Source organism: Mirounga leonina, unplaced genomic scaffold (assembly GCF_011800145.1).
Source record: "Mirounga leonina isolate KUSES-001 unplaced genomic scaffold, KU_Mleo_1.0 Mir_54, whole genome shotgun sequence".
NCBI classification, from domain to species: Eukaryota; Metazoa; Chordata; class Mammalia; order Carnivora; family Phocidae; genus Mirounga; species Mirounga leonina.
Window position 1 is genome coordinate 10,135,338 of NW_023270812.1, and position 20,827 is coordinate 10,156,164.

At 49.6% G+C, this 20,827-nt stretch overlaps 1 protein-coding gene across 1 annotated transcript; it reads right to left on the minus strand.

The window, feature by feature from the left end:
• Window positions 1-7,834: 7,834 nt before the first annotated feature.
• LOC118001806 (probable tubulin polyglutamylase TTLL2) lies at window positions 7,835-20,634 on the minus strand. The gene is made up of 4 exons (XM_034991948.1): window positions 20,482-20,634; window positions 16,280-17,889; window positions 9,868-10,147; window positions 7,835-7,852 (listed from the first exon to the last, which is right to left on the minus strand). The coding sequence occupies exons 1-4, from the start codon at window positions 20,632-20,634 to the stop codon at window positions 7,835-7,837; spliced, it is 2,061 nt and encodes a 686-aa protein (XP_034847839.1).
• Between the last annotated feature and the right edge of the window lie 193 nt (window positions 20,635-20,827).

Below are 20,827 nucleotides of genomic sequence, written 5' to 3' on the forward strand. Positions count from 1 at the left end.
AACTGGACATTCACATGCAGAAGAATGAAACTGGACCATTTCCTTACACCATACACAAAAATAAATTCAAAATAGATGAAAGACCTAAATGTGAGACAGGAAACCATCAAAGTCCTAGAGGAGAACACAAGAAGTAGACTCTTTGATGTTGGCTGTAGCGATTTCTTACTAGATATGTCTCCTGAGGCAAGGGAAACAAAAGCAAAAATAAACTACTGTTACTATATCAAAACAAAAAGCTTCTGCACAGTGAAGGAAACAATCAACAAAAAAACTAAAAGGCAACCTACAGAATGGGAGAAGATATTTGCAAATGATATATCTGATAAAGGGTTAGTATCCAAAATATATAAAGAACTTATAAAACTCAACATTCAAAAAACAAGTAATCCAGTTAAAAAATGGGCAGAGGACATGAACAGACATTTTTCCAAAGAAGACATACAAATGGTCAACAGACACAAGAAAAGATGCTCAACATCACTCATCATCAGGGCAATGAAATCAAAACCACTATGAGCTACTTCCTCACACCCGTCAAAATGGCTAAAGTAAAAAACACAAGAAACAACAGGTGTTGGCTAGGCTGCAGAGAAAGGGGAACCCTCTGACACTGTTGGTGGGAATGCAAGCTGGTGCAGCCCCTTTGGGAAACAGTAAGGAGGTTCCTCAACATGTTAAAAATAAAGCTAGCCTATGACCCAGCAATTGCACTACTAGGTATTTACCCCCAAAATATGAAAACATTAATTCAAAGGGATACAAGCACCCATATGTTTACAGCAGCATTATTAACAATAGCCAAATTATGGAAGCAGCCTAAGTGTCCATAGACTGTTGGATGGATAAAGAGGATGTGGTGTATCTATATACAGTGGAATATTACCTAGCCATAAAAGAGAATGAGATCTTGCCATTTTCAATGACATGGATGGATCTAAAAGGTATTATGCTAAGTGAAATAAGTCAGAGTAAGACAGATACCAAATGATTTCACTCATGTGAAATTTAATAAACAAAACACATGAGAAAAGGAAAATAAAAGGCAAACCAAGAAACAAACTCTTAACTACAGAGAACGCACTGATGTTACCAGAGGGGAGGTGGGTGGAGGATGGGGGAAATAGGTGATGGGGAGGAAGGAGGGCACTTGTGATGAACCCCTGGTGATTTATGGAAGTAATGAATCACTATATTGTACACCTGAAACTAATATAATGCTGTGTATTAACTACCTGGAATTTAAATAAAACAAAAAAAATGTGTTTTTAAATGTTCTGTGCTCTTACTAATGTTAAAATCAGCACGAGCTATTAAATAATGAGAGTGTGGTGAAAATCTGTCATGCTGACTATGGATTTATCACAGTCTCTTTGTAATGTTTCTCTGTCTTGATCGTTGGGCAGTGACGCCCACACTTAGGTCTGGTAACATGGCGGTCCCACACGGGGCCCTCTGGTAGTTAGCGCTTGCCTGGTCTGTCTTTCCCCATTCTTTTTCTTTTGCTATTTTAAAATCTGTGTGTTGAGGTGTGTTCTTATTAGCAACATACAAATGAAAAACACACAATCTGAAGATAATTTTATTTAACCAGAGGGTTTACTTCACAAGTGAGGGACTTGTCTGTAGGCTTGCTGTCCTCCTGGGGAAGCCAGGCTTCGCTCTCTGCCTCTCACGCCCTCCTGCAAGCTCCTGACAGTATTTTAATTCTCCCTGTTTTTGTTGTTTTTTTTTTTATCCTCAAAATTCTTCATGATTATCACTGTTTATACAGTAGAGGTTTACTTTAGATTTTTTCACATTTATGTAGGTTTGTTGGCTCACTCTTCTTTCCTGCATGTTTCGGTGCAGCTTCCTTCAAGTGCGTACTTCAGATGGGGCAACTGACTTGTTTTGCTTCATCTGAAAACTGCCCTTGATTTCACCTTTGCTCATGAATGATCATTTATCATGATGTACAATTCCACACCATTTGTTCAGTAGATCTTTATTACATGCCTACCCTGGGCCAGCGCTGTTTTCGGGCTGGATGCATGACAGTGAACAAAACTGTAAGATGTCCCCATCTCGTGAAGTTTTGTTGGAGGGAGACAGAGAACAAACAGATAAAAATAAATAAAATAAAAATCAACACATATTAAAAGCTATAGAGAAAAGTAAGAAGGTAGACAATGGAGAACGGGGTGTTGTTATTTGACACCCGGCTGTTATTTCCTGTACTCTACCTGTAGGCTGATCTGGGAGGCCCTCCCTGAGGAGGTGATACTTAAGGAGAGGCAGGATGAACTGAGAGGGAGAGAGCTACGTGCCTACCAGGGGAGGAGCATTCTAGCGAGAGCAGAGCAAGTGAAATGTCTGAGGAAAATCACGGAGGCCAGCGTGGCCGGGGAAGAGTTAGAGCCTCACAGAGCAGGTGAGGTCAAAGCGTGAGGAGCCAGAGTGTGTAGGACCTGGACTTTTATGCCAAGAGCAATCACTGGAGAATTTCAAGCAAAAGGATAACACGCAATTTTTCTCAGCATGCAGAGGATTTAATGCTGCCCCCTGTCGCATCTGTCGGAAGCTCTGGCCTCCACCTAATTTCTTCCTTTGAAGGTGAATTTTCTTTCTTGCTGCGTTTAGGTAATGTTGTGTCTCCCGGTCCGTTATGATAGGGGTGGTTGCAGATGGGACTGCATCCACTGTGCTGGGGACTGTGTGCCCCTCAGGTTGAATGACTCACGTCTTCCGACAGGTAGGGCGCCCGGCGTAGCAGGAGGCCTGGAGAAATGAGAATTTCAGGAAAACAGTGAAAGATGGTCTAGTACAAGCACGTTCCACGCAATACACACGCGGGCACACTTATGCTAGAGACCATTCGCAGTGCGATGAACCGGGTGCCCTCGACCTCACCCGGCACTCCTGTCCGAGTTCAGCGACGTCCCCGGCTGTCGTCCTCGCCAGCGTGACCCTCCTGCTCTGTCTCTCTCTGTCCCTCCATCACGGGTGTGGGGCCCCACCTGCTCCCTACACTCCTCGGCGCTCCTCACACTACGTTTTTCTTGTCTTTGTTGCATCCTGGGTAAGTTCTTTACAATTACCGCCCGGTTCATCATTTGTCTCCTCAGCTGAATATTACATGCTCCTCAATACACCTTTTACCTTTAATTTTAAAGATTTTATTTTTTACTTCCATTTTGTTTCTTTCAAATTTATCTAGCCTTTTTTTTTTTTTTTTTTGCTAATATCACTTCTTTTTTGTTTTAAATTTCTTCCTTCAATTCTTAAAATACACGCATTGACTGTACGGTGTTTCCGGTAACGTCGTACTCGCGGTGTTCGTGGTGGGTCTGTGCTGGTGGCCCCCACCCCCCTGGCGGTACGCCCCCTCACCGTCTCCGTGGCTCCAGTTGTCGGTTTGCGTTGGGCGGCAGGCCCGGGGGCCCCGTCTGGGTCTGTCAACCCAGAAAGCTTTGTGCTTGCTTCTGCCGGGGGCTCCTCTGGGTTGGCTTCTGGGGCTGGGGCGTCCCCAACTCCCCAGATTCCTCCGAGGGCTCAGAACGGGACAGTTTCCCTGGCGCACTCACCTTGCCGGAGGTGGTTGTTTCCTGGCTCATCCTGGTCACGGGCGGCATGACCTCTGAGCATGTCATCTTTAAGCAGGGATGAGCTCTGATCCCCCGCGGAGCCACGGTGAGAGCAGCCTGGACACCATCAGCACCCGGCAGCGAGACCGCTCCGGATCTGTCTGCTTCTCGGAGGCCAGTGTGAGGTCTGGCCTTTGCCATGAGTGTGGGAGCTCACTGAAGTGGATTTCCAGTGTTATTTTATCGAGCATCATACTTGGCAACGGGAGTGTTTTCAGAGCGTCTAACTTGCCGCGTGCCGAGAGTCAAGGTCCTCATTAAACAGATCGTCATCGACAGCTTGAAGGCCCCTAAACAGGCTCTTTCCAGCCGATGCTCAGGTGTATCTGGTTGGACTTTTTACCTTCACAACCTGTCCTCTGGGCTCTTACTTGGCAAGTAAGCGGAGAGGTGGACACGAGAGCAAGTGCTTGCTTCAGTGACCTTGAGCCAGGTTTTGACAATGGAACGTTACACTTGCTAGTTCCCACACGCCATGTCAGGTGACTTATTAATGTCGAGTCAGGTCATCTGGAAGAGAAAGGTACTTTGTAGACCTGTGTGTCGTTGCTGTCCCTAAGCCTCGAAGCCCTCAGAGTCTCGGCTGGTCCATGCGGATGTCTCTCACGCACCGATTCACCCTCTCTCCGTAGAAACTCCAAGTCCTGTTATTGTCCTGGGAGGCATGTCCGCATTCTCAAACCTGCTACCGATGATGGACATTTTGGGAGCAAAGTTAAAGGCCTCATGTTCCACTCCTGCCATTTTACAGATGCAACTGTGTGTCACACACACATTCTTGTAAAATTCATACAGATCAGCAGACTTGTGCTCAGAGTATGCACCAGGGGTCAGAGAACTCAGTGGTGCTCACAAGAATTGTTCCAAAGGAGAGCCTCCCAGTTCCTTCTGGGCGTTCCATCAATGTACCACATAACAACAAACTTTCACAGTTTTTTGCTAAAAAATATTTCAATGGGTAGAATTTTCCCTCCGTTGTAAGATTTATCACCACATTTATTTTTCTCATGTATATTTTGTGCTGCTTCTTGTCACCAGTAACAGCTAACAGTTAAAACAAAAAGAAGCACATGAATATTTTAAAAAGAAAACAGAAACTGATGAATTAAGTTTAACATCTTTTCTTTTGTTCACAATCACATGCAAACAGTGATTTACACCACATGCGGGCAATAAAACCATGCCTTTGATCTGTAATAACACTGGATAGAGCTGGGTCTCAGCATTGCACAATGAGCCCCGTGGCCTTTAAAGGTTCTGTCTCGCTCTCTTTTTAAAAATTTTTTATTTTAAGTAGACCCCACACTTGACGTGGGGCTTGAAGTCACAACCCTGAGATCAAGAGTTGCATGCTCTACTCATTGAACCAGCCAGGAGCCCCTAAGGGTCTGTCTCTTGCACAAGGTTGAAAGTCAGTGTTGTTTCTGGAGGCTACTGCGGAGGGAGGCCTGGGTCTTCACCACATTACCTGGTCTGACACCCCAAGTCACTGTGAAAAAGTAAAAGTGAAGGTCAAAGGCATACAGAAGCCCAAAGTCACCTGCTGTGGGATTGACGATGACCTTCCACGTTGAAGGAGCCAGAGAGCATATGGAAGGAAAAGAACATTTTAGCTGAGGGGATAATTTGGGCTAAGTTGGAAGAATATAAATTTTGTGTTCTAATGAGACGGAAGAGCAGTCTGCATAGAGTAAGATATTCAACTATAAATAAAAAATGATAGAGGGCGCCTGAGTGGCTCAGTTGGTTAAGCGACTGCCTTCGGCTCAGGTCATGATCCTGGAGTCCCGGGATCGAGTCCCGCATCGGGCTCCCTGCTCGGCGGGGAGTCTGCTTCTCCCTCTGACCCTCCCCCCTCTCATGTGCTCTCTCATTCTCTCTCTCTCAAATAAATAAATCTTAAAAAAAAAAAATGATAGAGCAGGGTACAAAACCAAGTCTTGAATACCGGTGCTTTGTGGAGTGGGTCACTGTGAAATATGTGTGAGCAGCTGAGAGATGCAGCAGGGAGATTAGGGAGATGCATTTTTAAAATGTGTAATCCACAGAAAAATACCACCCTGATGGCTCAAAGGAAATCGTGTTTCCGGATGGGACAGTGAAACGTCTGAGTGACGGACGTGAAGAGACTATGTTTCCTGACGGGACAGTCGTCAGGGTGGAAAGGTCAGTATGATGACAGGTGTGTTTGGGCAACAATTTCTTTAGATTAATTTAACTTTTGTAAAAGAGTAGGTTTCTGTGTAAACGGAATAATAGAAAATAATGTCACTGACCCTGAGGTTTTGTCCATGACCTTGATCTGGTTCCCACATGAATCTAAACGCTGACTTGCGTTCTCTCCCCTGCCCTTGGTCATGCTTGCATTGTAACCTAAAAATACTTGTGGTCTTCAGCGAATGTCCCGTCAGCTTGTGTTGGTGGAAGCCCGGGTCCATAGCAGGACACACGGGAACAACAATTTGAGACATGCCGAGAAGGTGCTCCCAGAGCCTGCTACCTCCTAATGCCCTGAGTGTGCAGGGGAAAGAGGTGAGGCCGTCCCCACTTGGCCAGCCGCCCGCGGCCCCACAGGTGCTCCTGGACGTCGTGGTAGATTCCAGTTGTCCCCACAGCACAGTTTGCAGAAGCTCTGCGCTGCTTGAATGATGTATAATCCCTCCCCTCTCCCTCCGGGTAAAGCTCCCAGCCCGGGACCCCGTGGTCCGGCCCCCCACCCCGTCATTCTCCTACACTCGCCAGACTGCGTTTCTGTCCACACCCTGAACCCACCGTGTGCCTTCCCTGCTCTGGCCTTTGCACATTCTCTGCCCTCATCCACCGAGGTCTGGAATGAGGATCCAGAGCTGGTGCTCCTGCCAACCCCCCGCCCCGCCCGGTGTCACATGCGGGCAGTGCCAGCCACCATGCGGGCTACCTGACCAGCTTGCTCTCCCTTCCCAGGAACGGCGACAGAACCATTGTGTTCAGCAACGGGCAGAAGGAGATCCAAACGGCCGGGTTCGAGAGGAGGGAATACCCCGATGGTACCATCAAGATTGTGTACTGCACGGGCTACCGGGAAACGCGGTCTGCATCCGGGGCCGTGAAGATCAGGTACAAGCCTGGAAACGTCCTCCCGGACAGAAGGAGTCGGGCATCCCTCAAAACCCAATGTTACATGTGACTTCCCAACCACATTTTTTTTTTTTTCCTAAAACAGACACAAAAAAACCAATAGTATATTCACGGCACCAAATGGTGGAGAACACACAAAACTTTAGGACACCCCAAGTCGTCTAGAAGTTGTGAAGGAAGAGACACTGTAGACCCCAGGCTTCCTTGGTCAGGACAAGCACTTAGAGCAACACCAGTTCGAGGACGGGGGGCTCAGCAAAGGATGAACTACGGACCCTTTGCTCATCACAAGAACCAGCTCTACCCTGGGACAGGCCCGGGGGAAGCTCAGCAGGGCCATCCTGTTGGGCCACCCGGGTTAATAGACACCGACTCCCCTTCCTCTGCATGAGGCTTGCCTCGTGCCTGCCCCAGCCTGACCAATTGCCCTCCATGACCTCTAACCCCCATGACCTTGCTGGGTCAGATAGGAAGAGGGCTGTAGTCACTCCGAGTGACCCACGGGGCGCCTGGCCAGGGTCGGCATGATGTGGGTCTCAGGGTTGTGGTCCCCTCCTGAGACTCAGGATCTTCTCATCTCAAAGTCAAAACAATGACCAATTACCTGCTTATTTTGTTGTTTTGTAGGCCGCCTAGAGAATAAGCAGCACGTTGGAAGTTAGTGGGTTTTTATGCTCACGTGGAGAATCCCCCGATCCCAGAGAAGGAATACCTTCTTGAACAATCTTATCGCAAGATGTGGGTTTATGTATGTGTTTTCGATATATACTCATGTTTTTATTTGCTGGACATGAAAGATCTTAGTAGCCATAATTATTTGTCTACTATGCCCATGTTACGGAGATCGTCAGTATGTTGGTAATGCTGTTTAAAGGGACCCAGGGACAGCGTGCTCTCGGCTCTGAAGGAAAACAGAGGCACTCCCCGGGCAGTTGACCCGGACCGAGCCTTTTCCTTTCTGATGACCACGGGCCAGGTCACTTTTCACATTAACAGGTAAAACTAACCTGTAACGGAAAAGCTGCTTTTGGTTTGGCTAAAAAAAAAAAAAAAAAAAAATGAACTTGCCAATTGTTTTATGTTGAATCGGCTTATCCCGAGAATTTTCGCTAAAGCAAACAGGACGGATCGCTGGGGTACGGGATAAAAGGAATGGAGCTTCTGTGCATGGACAGCGAGCATAAACTAATGTACAATTTTGTCAGTGAACGGTGTTCAGGTGCCAGATGACGGCCTGGCTGGTGGTTTCATGACATGTCACCTGCCGAGCTCCTGAGTGGTCTGGTGCATGCAGTCTGGAATCAGAGCAGGATGGATTCAGGGGGCCGTGGGGCGCAGTGGCAATCAGAGCATGCTTAGGACAGCTCATCCCGTGCTGCACCCGGGAGCTGCTAGATCGAATGCCAGTCCAGTTCCTTGCGCCTCCTCAAGGCTCCACACTGGACATGCAGTCTGACGACAGGCAGGACATTATTTTGTGTATTTCCACACGTTTGCAAGCAGCGTATAAACGTAGTTGTTCAAAATGGCAGCAGGAAGAACCCCCAGAACAACCACAGTGAGCGTCCAGGGCTGGGAAGGGGGGCGGCTTGGCCCAGGTTCCGGGGGGAAGGGCCTGATGAGGACCCAAAGGCCTCCAGGGGGAGAGGGGGCTCCCTATGTCATTCTGCTGTGCACACGACATTTGGGCATCTTATTTCCCAGGAATGCTGTGGGGGTGGGTGACACAAGACCAGTGATGGATTCCTCTCCTTTGTGACCTGGTGTCGCCTCCCACACAGCATCCCCAGGTGGCTCCGAATGCTCCAAAGGAGGAGGGTTTGGGTTCAGAGCATGGCACCCCAGCTTCAGCACACTCCAGCCCCACTGGTCCCACCTGGCTCTGCCCTCCCACCCGCCAGTGCCCTCTCCCAGCACCCCTCACCGGAAGAGACCCCTTCCCCAGGACCAGCCCCGTCTCATCCAAGCCACCTCTGTTGTCCTTCCGAGGCCTGCACGGCCACCTCTGCTCTGGAAAGCCTTCCATGATCCCTGCTCCCAGCAGTGGGGCAGGTCCCGCAGTCCTCTGGCCCCCTCACCCCCTAGGCTTATCCCCAGATGCGTTCCCACCACCTACCTACCTGTGTCCCTCCCAGGGGCCTGGAGCAAACTGGGGTGGACACCAGGCCTCCTACGTCTTTGACCCACCCCCCCAACAGTGACAGTAGTACCTGGAGGTTTTGGAAATTAGTTCTGGCATAAATGAGCGAGTCCATAACATGACAGGTCATCATAACTCTGATTATTATTGACTCTGAAAATCAGGGGCACTTTGAACGGGGAAGGCTAGTCACAAAAATTAGCACTGTTTAATGCTCAGTTTATTCGATGTAACAACTTTGAAACTACTTTTTCTTGAGCATATGAAGATTGGTTCTAATTAGATTAGATTTCCTTAAATAACTAAACATTCGTTTATAGATTTAGTGCTGCTGATTCTTTAGAACAAACACCCCATGCAAAAGACAAAACCCAATGATTAATGACCCTACATTTTACACACTCACACCTTGGACTTATCCTACAGCCTGGATTAATTTTTTATTAGTCCATAACTAATTTTCATGCCTTCTCATGATTGTTACTATATTCATTTTGTCTTTTAAAAATTTATTTATTTATTTGAGAGAGAGCACGTGCACAAGGAGGGGGAGGGCCCGAGGGAGAGGGAGAAGCAGACTCCCTGCTGAGTGGGGAGCTTGATGCGGGGCTTAATCCCAGGACCCCGAGATCATCACCTGAGCCAAAGTCATATGCTTAACCAGCTGGGCCACCCAGATGCCCCGAGGGCAGCAGGGTGTTGAAGAAGGATTTTGCAGGGAGCTTGGAATCTGGGTGGAGCGCACCTGCTGCTAGGTACTATTGCTCAGAGCCTGAAGTGACGTTTCTTCTTTAGGTTGTGGATGTATACGGCTTTTCCCAAATATACTTTGTTGTTCTGCTTTACCTTAAACAGTCCCTTTATCCACTAGGATGTTTCCCAAAATGCCACGGGCCAGGTTTGTGGGGAAAGGGGATGTGTCTGTCCCTCCCGTCCTGTCTGTGGCCCTGAGCTCCATGCATGCTGTACAGCAGGGACACACACCTGTACCTCGGGGATGCACACCTGTACCGTGGGGATGCACACCTGTACCTCGGGGACGCACACCTGTACTACGGGGATGCACACCTGTACCTCGGGGATGCACACCTGTACCTCGGGGACGCACACCTGTACCGCGGGGATGCACACCTGTACCTCGGGGATGCACACCTGTACTGCGGGGATGCACACCTGTACCTTGGGGACGCACACCTGTACCGTGGGGATGCACACCTGTACCTCGGGGACACACACCTGTACCTCGGGGATGCACACTGTACCACTGCAATGTGCATGGTCTCACAGGTGTGCAGGCTGCCAACCACCTGGGTGTTAATCCTAAACCCGAGAGACAGAAACTTTGAGGGGGACCCAGCTGACTGCCTCCCATGCTATGCGAGCTGACCTTGTTTCTGTTACACTTCCACGAAACAACCATATTAGTCCGTGTTTTGTTAGTCTGTGTTTTCTTATTTAGAACTCGAACTCAGTCTCCTGTTGCTGCTGAAACAAATCTCTACCAGCAACGGCTTCTAGTTCTGGAAGTCAGAATTCTGAGATGGGTTGGCAGGGCTGCGTCCCAGCTGGGGGCTCTCAGGGAGAACCCGCTCCCTTCCTTCCGCCAGCTTCTACAGCCCGCCGGTCCTTGGCCCGTGCACCCCTCCTCCACCTCCAGAGCCAGTGGTGCAGATTCGTCACATCTCTCTGACTCTGCTTCCATTACCAGCCCTTTGCTGTGAGGTGACATCTTCACGGGCCCCAGGATTGGGACGTAGACGTCTTCGGGGGGCAACGCTGCCTACAGCAAAATGCTCGACAGAAGAATACAATTCAACAATATTCTCTCCGTGTGAAAGGCACATGACGTCCTCACTGTCCGGATTCCTACACAAGTTTCTGATAAAGTGTGGTGAATCTATGAGACTAAAACCGTCCTTCGCTCTGTCACTCGCTTGGTGGTCCCCTATGTGGAGTGAGAAGCTCCGTGGCTTCCCTGTCCCTTAACAGCTAGGTTTCTGCTGATGGCACCGTGTGCGCAGTGACAGATTTGCTGCTGGATGCTGCCCTCAGCAGCTGGATTTCCTGCCCAGAGCCCACTACCTCCTAGCGACACCCCAGCACTGCTGAAACACCCCTCAGCCTTCCGCACGCTCACCCGCACCTGGGCTTCACTGACCCTCGGCCACTTGTACCCCTGCATGGGCCCATCGCCCCAAACCTGTCTCCTCTCGCCAGCGACTTTCTCCATGGGATGTGCTCCAGGGTTCTTCTTTTTGTTGTTTATACAATCTTTGTTTTATTTTATTTATTTTATTTGAATTCAGTTAGCCAACATACAGTACATCATTAGTTTCAGAGGTAGAGGTCAGTGATTCATCAGCTGCATAGAACACCCAGTGCTCATCACATGTGCCCTCCTTAATGCCCATCCCCCAGTTACCCCATCCCCCACCCCCTCCTCTCCGGTGACCCTCAGTTTGGTTCCTAGAGTTAAGAGTCTCTCATGGTTTGTCTCCCTCTCTGATTTCTTCCCATCCAGTTTTCCTTCCCTTCCCCTGTGATCCTCTGTGCTGTTGCTTATGTTCCACGTATGAGTGAAACCACATAATTGTCTTTCTCTGCTTGACTTATTTCTCTCCAGGGTTCTCAGGAACAAAAATACTCTCTCTCCTGAGAGACTTTCCTTGACATCACAAAGCACATCAGTCATCTTGCAAATCCCCTCCCAAACCACACAGTCTGCTAGTATGTGCACGTTTCCAGATCTTGAAAATGAGAAAAGCATAATCTGCAGAGCACCAATCCAGCAATCCAGCATATTTATTTCCTTTATTTTGTTTGGATATATAGATTTTTATTTTTTTAAAGAAGAACTGACGAGGCATTTGGTTAAATTAAGGGCAAGATAGATACTGAAACTTCTAGCAGGAATGTCGGGTCACAGCCACCAGCTGAGGGAGGCGGCCTCGCGTGGCCCGAGAGCCCCAGCCCAGGAGCACGGGGGCCTGGGTCTGCTTCCCAGAGGCCAATCAGCAGAGACCTATGTGAAAATGCTTGGAAAAATAAAATAAAACAGAAACATCTCTACAAACCTGAAAAAAGTCCCCATCAGCCTTGAAGGTGTCCAGGTTTTGTAGTAAGTGCAGATCTAATGATAGAATATTCACTAAAACCAACCCCAAATCAGTTTTTTAATGAAAATAATATTTTAGTTATTTTAGAACTTAAATGAATTGTGTCCTTTATTTTGGGAAGCCGCCCCGGAGAGGAGGAAGGGGGCGCACCCTCTTCGTGACACTTGTGTTCTTTCCCGCCGTACAAGCTAGCCTGCTGACCTCTTCCTGCCGGCCCCCGGAAAGCTCTGGTGTCTTCGCTTGTTAACACGGGCTCAGTCTGCTTGTTTAGGCTTCGGAGCCCTTCCGTGTTTTTGCAAGGCGGCAGCGCCACAGAGCCGGGGGCCCCACGGCCAGCCCCACTGCCCAGGACCCTCACTGCCAGATTGCTCCCAGTTTGCCAGCTCGGAAGTGGGAAGGGGGGTGACTACAAGGGTCTCCGGAATGCCCATTCACCCCAGTTAAGGCACTGCTCTGTTCTGCACGGCAGTTCTCCGGGCTCCGAGCTCCCCACACACTCACACTCCTGGGGTTGGGGGTGTGCTGGGCTCCTCCTCCTCCTGAAGCCCAGGGCCATCCTCCGGGAGCGGCTGTGGGTGAACATGGTGGGGAGCACACGAGCTAGGAGGGTCTAGGAAGTTCCAGGAGGCCAGACCTCTTGTGTGGCCCTCGCTGGTGCCGAAAGCTGCTGCTTGTCTGTGTTCTTCAGTCCTGTCCGGTCCTGACCAAGGGTGGAATCCTAGGCTGACGCTTCTGTAACTTTCTCCTGCAGCAGATGCTACCCAACATCTGGTGTTCACCTGCGGCCTCAGGGCGCATCGAGGCCTCGGGGACTATTCCAGGCCTCAGTTTCCCTGCATCTCCCCATCTGACCACCCTTCCATTTTCACAGGCGAACGCTGCCTGTGTCTGCCGAGCACCCCTTCTTCCGAGAATTGTACCTCCACGCTTTCCTCAAGGGAAGTCTTGCTCCTGCTCTCCAGGGGCTCTGGGGGGTCCCCAGGGGTGCCCCCGACCCCCCATTCCCTGGGATAAGGGGGACCCATGTGACCTAGGCTTGCCCTTTACCCCCTCACTGGACGACGTGGGTCAGGGTCTTTTTCACAGAAGGAAAGAGAGAGAAGGTATTTCTTTGCGCTCTGACCCTAAAACAAGATGTCAGACTGAACCTAAAAGAGACAAAAAGGAAAGCACAATGTAGCCGTAGGAGGACTGAGCCAACTCCGAGGTGAGCCGAGCCAGGGGAGGGCAGAGTCCAGCAGGGAGCGCACGGGCCCCGTCCCTTCCTGCCCGAGCCAGCGACCCTCCTTTCTCCCTCAGCTGGCCCGTCTGCTGCCTCGTCCCCCTGCCTCGTCCCCTGGGAAGCTAACCCTCGGGGAGATGGTAACGGACAGTGATTTCAGACGGTGGCCGGCTTGGGGACATCAGTATCTCAGGATGCTGAGGATGCGGGGATGTGGCTTACCTCCCACCGTCCCTTCCTGACAGGGTCCACCTGCAGAGGAGCGGAGACGCCCTGGACGAGCCTCCTCCACGGGGAGCTGTGCCATCACTGCACATTTGCAGGCGGACTCGGGGAGTCTGCTCAGCAGACGGGAAGAGTCTCGAAGGTCAGGTTTTGGAGAGACCACGCGGGGGGCTGCCCTCCTTCTGCCCATGCCCACCGGAGCCCCTGCATGCCCCCGAGGTGGCGGCGGCGGCACGGCTCTGAGCCCTGCCGGTGGGTCTGTCTCATGCTGGCCGGCCGCTGTGCACCTGCCACCTGTCTTCCGGGCTGTCCCACCACTTCCTGCTCAGGCTCCGCCCACTCGGGGGCGGGCTTGGCGGGTGGGGGCCACACTCCCCCCGCTGCTTTCCAGCCCGTGTGACCTCAGTGTCAGTGGGCACACTTCTAGTTGCCCCATTCCTTCCAGAAGGTTCTCAGCGTGACTTCCTGTGTCCCCTGCTGTTGGTTTCTTCCAACCTCGAGTCCAGGGGAGATAGAATGCAGTTTGGAAATGAAGTAAGAACCTTCCCCTTCAACTGCAAGGCGCTTCCAGCTCCCTGGGAGATTTCCCAGAGTCAGTGATCCCATTCACGTCCCAGGCTCCTTTACTTACATTCTCCTTGAGCTGCTCCTCTCCTAGTCCTCGGCTTGGAGAGGAGTCTTGGCTCTTTGTGTCCACTCGCATTGTCAGCTACTTTAGCGCCCAGTTTGGAGTATGAGGCAAACCCCACCCCCAAATCCTCAAAGCCAGGAAACCCAACACTCTATTTTTTCTTGGGGTCCCTAGTGGTGCTGCCTTCTTTCTCCCCTCTGTGACTCCTCACGCTTGTCTATTTGTACGTGCCAATGCGTTCAGTTGTACTGAGTGAAGGTATGAGGAAATGTACGCCTATTCCATTTTCCCAGAAGTGAAAGTCCAAGGATTTTTTTGAAGAACTACCACATCTCCCGGAGAATTCTCTGGACTCTGTAGTTTTGACCTTCCTACCTCAGCAAGACTGCATTCATGTTTTCCCTCCATGTCCCTTACACAACTGTGCACCTGCGTGCAAATTCTACGCACAGTTTCCTGGTGCGTTTGAGGTTTATCTTACTCCACTATGGTTTTTGTTTAATTGGCCCACATTTTGCCATTTGAGAGATATACTGCCCAGACTTTGCATGTTTTTCCTGACAGACGGCCCAAGGCTATTGCCATAAAACTTCAAATGCTCCAATAAAATCATCTATCCTTAATAGCACACGCTTCACTCCTCTCTGCAACGTTCATCCTCCCAGCTGAGTCATTAAAACCTGGCTCATGATGAAGGAGCGAGTATTTGAAGACACGGAGAGAATGAGAGTTAATCTCTGGTTTTCCAGCAATGCCAGCCTCATGATTTGGTCTTAGAGCGCACCTCAACGTTTGTGGAAAAGAACCTTTCCTTCATTTGCCAAATACTATAAAGTGGAAAACTGATATAAAAGATCAGAACAATCTTGATGCACTTACATTCCCACTCAACTCCTTTAAATCTTTCCTGGAACAAGACTGGGAGCAAATAAAGGGACTTATGCATGAAACCAAGCAATGAACAAAATAGGCATTACAGCCTCGTGTTGAGAGTGCTGGATTTTTTCTCTCCCCCTTTCTTTCTGAACCATTCAGATCAAGCACTAGAATTTCGTTAGCCATTGAGGGGCACCTGCAGGTGCAATCGCAGTACGTAATCATATGCCAGTACTGAGAGCAATCACTTTCTGTGTTCTCTTTCTATGGCCGCATCACCCGCTGTGCTTCCTGCGTCCCCAGTCTATGTTTCATCCTGCCTGTCTTAACTTGGGCTTTAACTTTTTCATTGTGGGAAAAGAAGCATAACATGAAATTTCCCATTAGTGACATTTGGCACATTCATTCATGGTGATGTGCAACCATCACCAGAACATTCTTGTCTTCCAAAAGGAAACCCCCTACCCACTCGCAGTTGCTCTCCAGCCCCCCACCCTGGACCCTGCAAATACCAATCTGCGTTCTGTGTCTATGGATTTGCTGACTCCAGACGTCGGCATGGAATCCTGCAACATGTGGCCTCTTGTGTCTGGCTTTTTTTCACTCAGCATAATGTTTTCAAGTAAATGCTGGAGACTTTGTGTCTTAGGACTCATCAATGCTTTCTTATGAGGCAGGAATGGTAACACAGCTGCATCTGGAAGGTTCTGAGGTCACATGCTGGGATGGTAACCTATCAGTGAGGGGACCAACCCAGAGGGGGCCACCTTTTGAATATGGTTGATGGATGTCCCCAGTGGGAAGCTATGTGGCACCGTGTCTGAGTTAGGGCCCAGGACCTAGGACTGATAAAGTCATTTGGGTATTTTGGGGGGAGGTTTTCAGCAATTGGCTTCACCCTGGATGACTGTTCAATCATTAAGTTGACAAAAATAATTTTGAAAAAAAAATGGTGTGTTAAAAAACAAAAAAGTTAACACTTGGTCTTTTTTTGTGTTGTTCTCACATAAGAGTCCTTAAAAATGTTCTAGTAATCTTTTCTTTTCATGTTTAAATAAGTGCACTGTATAATTGTAATAAAGCATTTCCAAGTGCAGGCAAGAGGCTGGGTGGCATTCTCCCAAGAAATCAGAGCAAATAAACCACTCATATCATATAATTTAATCACCATGTGAATGTGTCCAAATTTGCAGAGTAGTTATATTTACATACGCACCCACATCAGGGGTCCCAATGACGTGGTCGATGTGCTGAATGCAGAGGTCAAGGGCTGAGCTGTTGCTGTCCCTAGCGACGGAATCCCTGGTTTCCCCAAAACTCTTTTACCTTCTTTTTGCTTCCTTTTCTGCCATGTGGGGATGTTGCTTATTCATTAGCTTCTGGAGCTCTTGGATTATTCTTCGGACATTTAATCCATTCCTAGAAGCTCCAAAAGTAGCTTCATTGAAAGGAAAAATGAGCACAAAGTTCCCTGCTTGGAGATCCGGCACCTTGCTGTTGTCCGAGGGGAGGCACGGGGAGATGCTGGTCTTGCCCACGCATGATTGAATGAGTGACATGAATGGAATGAGCGTCTTATGGGTCGAGTGTCTACCCTTTAGCTTTGGCTTGGTTTTGGGGGGTTCTTTTGTTGACAGAAGTAGGTCCTTCTTCCTGCTCGTCATTTCCCTCGGCTGGGAGGCATGTTTATTTTCAGGACATATTTTTATGGCTTTCTTCACAGCAGATTCATCCTTAAATGTCCTACCTGTGAGCTGTAAGAGGGACTCACAGGACAGAGCGCTACAAGCCTTGTTGAGTCTACCCATGTCCAGCTTGGCGAGGGAGACGCTGCGGCTCCCCTTGGCACTGTCACGACATTCCATCCTCTCGTTTCTTAGACCCTGCGAGTAAATCAGCTCAATCGTGTCATGGATAAGCTTCCTCTTCACTGATACGTCCGCCGAACAATCTACGGACAGGGCAGGGCTGAAGTTGACCTCCAGAAGCCACGGTTTCAAGTTGTCATCAATCAAAATGTCAAACCCAAAGAGCTCAAAGCAGTTGGCTGCGAAGGGGACTGAGGGAGCGATGGCGAGCACCGTGAGAATAACCATGTGGTTGATTTTCTGCCACAAAAGCAGGTCATCCATATCCCAACTGCGAAGATAGGAGAAGAATCTGCTGAGGGTCCACTTGCAGCCGTGACCAATCACTTCTTTGATTTTCTCATATGAGACCCCAGATTTATTGATGCTGCTGTTGGTCAAATGGGCATAATTGTTCTGCAGATTACTGAGGTCAAACTTCTCCGTGGCAAACCGCACTAGCCCTTCTTGGTAAATATAAATGGTCAAAGGCTTAAAGCCGGTGACACAAACGTAGATGCGGAGGTCACATTTATATCTGCCCACAAGGAGAGGGTTGCAGATATATTTCTGTACTACATATGTATCATCAAAGATTAAGTCTTTAATGTCACTGAAAATGATGATGCCCCTCCCGCGAGAGAGTTCGGCAGGCTTACAAATCCAGTAGCTGTGCTTGGCGCCCAGCACGTGCTTCTCCCTAAAATATTCGGCCACGAACTTGTTGTAGTCCTTGGGCATGATGAACGTCAGGGGGATGAACTCATACAGGGGCGTGCCATACGTCTTCTTCATCTGCTTCAGGTGTTTGGCCAGATGGTCCTTCCTGGTGAGCTCGGTGGTGCCCGGGTGGTGGTTGAGGTGTTGCCACGGCTTGATGTTGACGTGCTCGGTCATCCGGAAGGAGGAGGTCCTCCAATACAGGTTCCAGTCTTCCACGTTCTGCTCTCCTTCATCGAACTTGTCCCACCCACGCTCCAGCAGGACACTCTGCACCATTTCGGGTGTGCTGTCATCTACGCGAAACACCAGCGGCTTCAGGATGGGCCCCGGAGGTTTGTCCTCTGCCATGAAATATGGTTTTCTTTTCTAAAAATTGATGATCAGAAACGCATTAGCAGGTGGGCAGGGGGGATCGCCATCAAGAGGAGCTTACCCATAAAAGATTCCACATCCTATGGCCAGCCGTTTGGTCTGTGCCTTCCCGCACATCAGACAGTCTCACCAGATACCCACCTCTCTGCTCCCCCTGCAAAAATAGACCCGGGCCTCCCTGTGCAGTCTGTCTCTCCAGACATTACCTGCCTATTTCTCCCTTTTAGAGACATGTTCAAAGTGTTGGCAGTTCACCACCAATACTCTTGAGGGCTACTCTGCCCTAGGGCTGGAGGTGCAGTGAATCCTGTTGGCCTAAACCAGGAACATTCTTTAGAAAAAGCAAATGTCAAGTTGTCTACAGTTAGATGAATTTGGACATGCAAAAGCGTGAAGCGCTGGTGTTAATATGATTAGCAGGGGTCTTACTGGCCTGAGAAGCTTAAGGAGTTTGGATCAGATACCTGCGATGGCCACCAGTAACTCCCCCATATCCCCAGTGGTCAGAGGCTGGGTTCCCTCCAACACATGGTAACTTGCAAGAAAAATAGTTAAGAAAAATCTTAGTTTCTAGAACTTTCACATTCTGTGAAAACAAAGATGACGTGAAGATCGTGCCTCGCAGTTCGCAAAGATACCCAGAAAGTGCATGTTTGGCATCTTTCTGAAATTTCAAAGAAAGAAAATAAGATAGCTTTTGAGAAAATCAAAACCGATAGTGAGGCATGATGTTTCCTTATGACCTAGGGGGAAAGGGTAACAAAGTCAAAGCCTCGTGGGGGAGATGTTGATATTCCAAAGTCCTAAAACAACATGCTAATCAAAAATTCCAAGTTCAGGCAATTTTGACTTGTTTCTTTGACAATGTTAGTATGTTGGTGCACAGTTTATCATTTAAGGAGGCATACAGAGCTTATTTCGGTGGAAATGCTGCGGTTTGGCAGACTCTGACTGATGCCATGGGAGGAAACTTCGATACTGCGTTTTCAGTGAAGTCGGTCTGGCCAGAGCGAAAGTGGTCAGGAAGGACAGAGGGAGGGACGGAGGTCCAGCTTGCTCACCCACCTTCTTCTCCAGGTTTGAAATTGGGCAGAGTCAAGGAGTGAAGGAGACACCTTGTTCCCAGGGACCTTGTTTCCAGCTGAAGCCAACCGCAGAGTATGGCTGGCCTCTGATCCCGAGGCTGCAAACAGGCTGGGCAGTGGCTCGAGAACCGTGTCCAAAAGAGCTGTGAACAAGCAGCGTCAACAGATGAATGAGCACCTTCTCGGTGCTGTTACTGCTATGACCAGGAGGAGCACGCAGAATTTACAGATCTGGCACGGTGATTAAGAAATTCAATCTTTGCAATTTACAGCAATGTTTTCAAACTATGTTCAACGACATTAACAGGTATTATAGCAGAGAGAGTGTGTGTGTGGGCACTCATGTGTGCGGGGGGGAGGGGAAGAAGATTCAGAGTCAAAATAATCATGGAAGCTGGATGAAACACGGTCGAAAGTGTTTTTTCTCTTTCTAGCTTCAAGAAATATGCCATCTTTCCCAAGCTTATTTGATCATGAAACCCTCTTAAAATTTCTGTTCTATCAGCTACCATTTCACAAAAGCTGTGTGGGAAATATTGAGTAGGACAAACCAAATTGAATGGAACCACCCACCCTCCCAGCCTTGGAAACAAACCTATCAAGAGGAGACAGTGTGGTGTTCTGGCCAGAGCCTTGTTTCGTGGGGGGTCAGCACTCAGTGGCTATAGGAGCCTGGCCTTCTCCCAGCTCTGCAGGTCAGTGGACAAGGACAGACCAGGAAATTCGGCTCTTGAGGATGGTCTGCAAACCTGGGTTTCCTCTCACCACGGAACCAAGAAAGCCAGTCAGTTGTCCTCTTGAGAGGTGAAGAACACGGTCTAATGAGGCTTTGGGTATTTACTAGGGCCGCTTACGCAGCCATTGGCCCTGGATCCTCTTTCAGCTGAGTATCTGTCTTCCTGTTAAAATTTCGTTGAGAAACCAAATGCATCATTACAAGTTTTCTCTGCTCAGTAAGAGTTCATCTGGAGAGCTACTGACATTTCTTTCATCCTGCCTCTTTCAGACTTACAGACGCTCACAGCAGCCGATAGTTCTGTCTGACTGAGGAAAGCATGTGGTGGGGGGAGTAGGTGTAGGGATGACAAACAGGTCGGGGACCAATTCGCAAGCCCTCCCTGGGAGGAGAATGTCAGGACTGAGCCTCCGGCAGGAAGAGGCCACCATGGGGGAGAGGACACGAGTGGTGGTGACCGAGTGGGGAGGAGCCAGCCGAGGACCCTTCCTGTGGCGAGGCACGCCGTCGGGGCCCACACACGGCGTTACGTGGCACACAGCCCAGTCACACGGCTTTCGCCGCCGGTGGACATGAAGGAGGAAGTGCTCACGTTAAGGGGAGTGAAGACGTTCTCGTATCTCCACGTGTGGCAGGGCCGCTCGCCTGTGGGGCAAAGGCCCTGTGCTGGAGGAAACTGGACAAAGCCTCTTCGGCGTGCTCGCAGGTGCTGGCGCCACGCGGCCTGGGCCCCTTTCTGGAGCGGGCAGCCAAGCCGGCAGTCACCCTTGTCTCATCGCGGAACAGACTGTCTTCCTCGTGGGTAAGAGTGAAGTTGTCCATGGAGATTTTCACAATCACCCATTTTCTTCCTTGTTCTGAGCTGAGGGAAAAGAAATCCTCTAGGAAGGAGGAAGGTGACAAGGTGACACCACTCATGGCCACGGCAGGACCAGCCACGGGTAGGCTCTAGCTCCGGGTGTGGCCACGTAGTCCGTGGACATAGAAGGAGCACCTGTGAAATGCCCGTGTCTTTCCCCTGTGTTATGGTGTCCAAAGGCTGGCCTCCTGCTGCTGAAGGAGGAGGTGAGGGAGGAGCGGGGGGGGGGGGGGGGGGGGGGGGGGGGGGGGG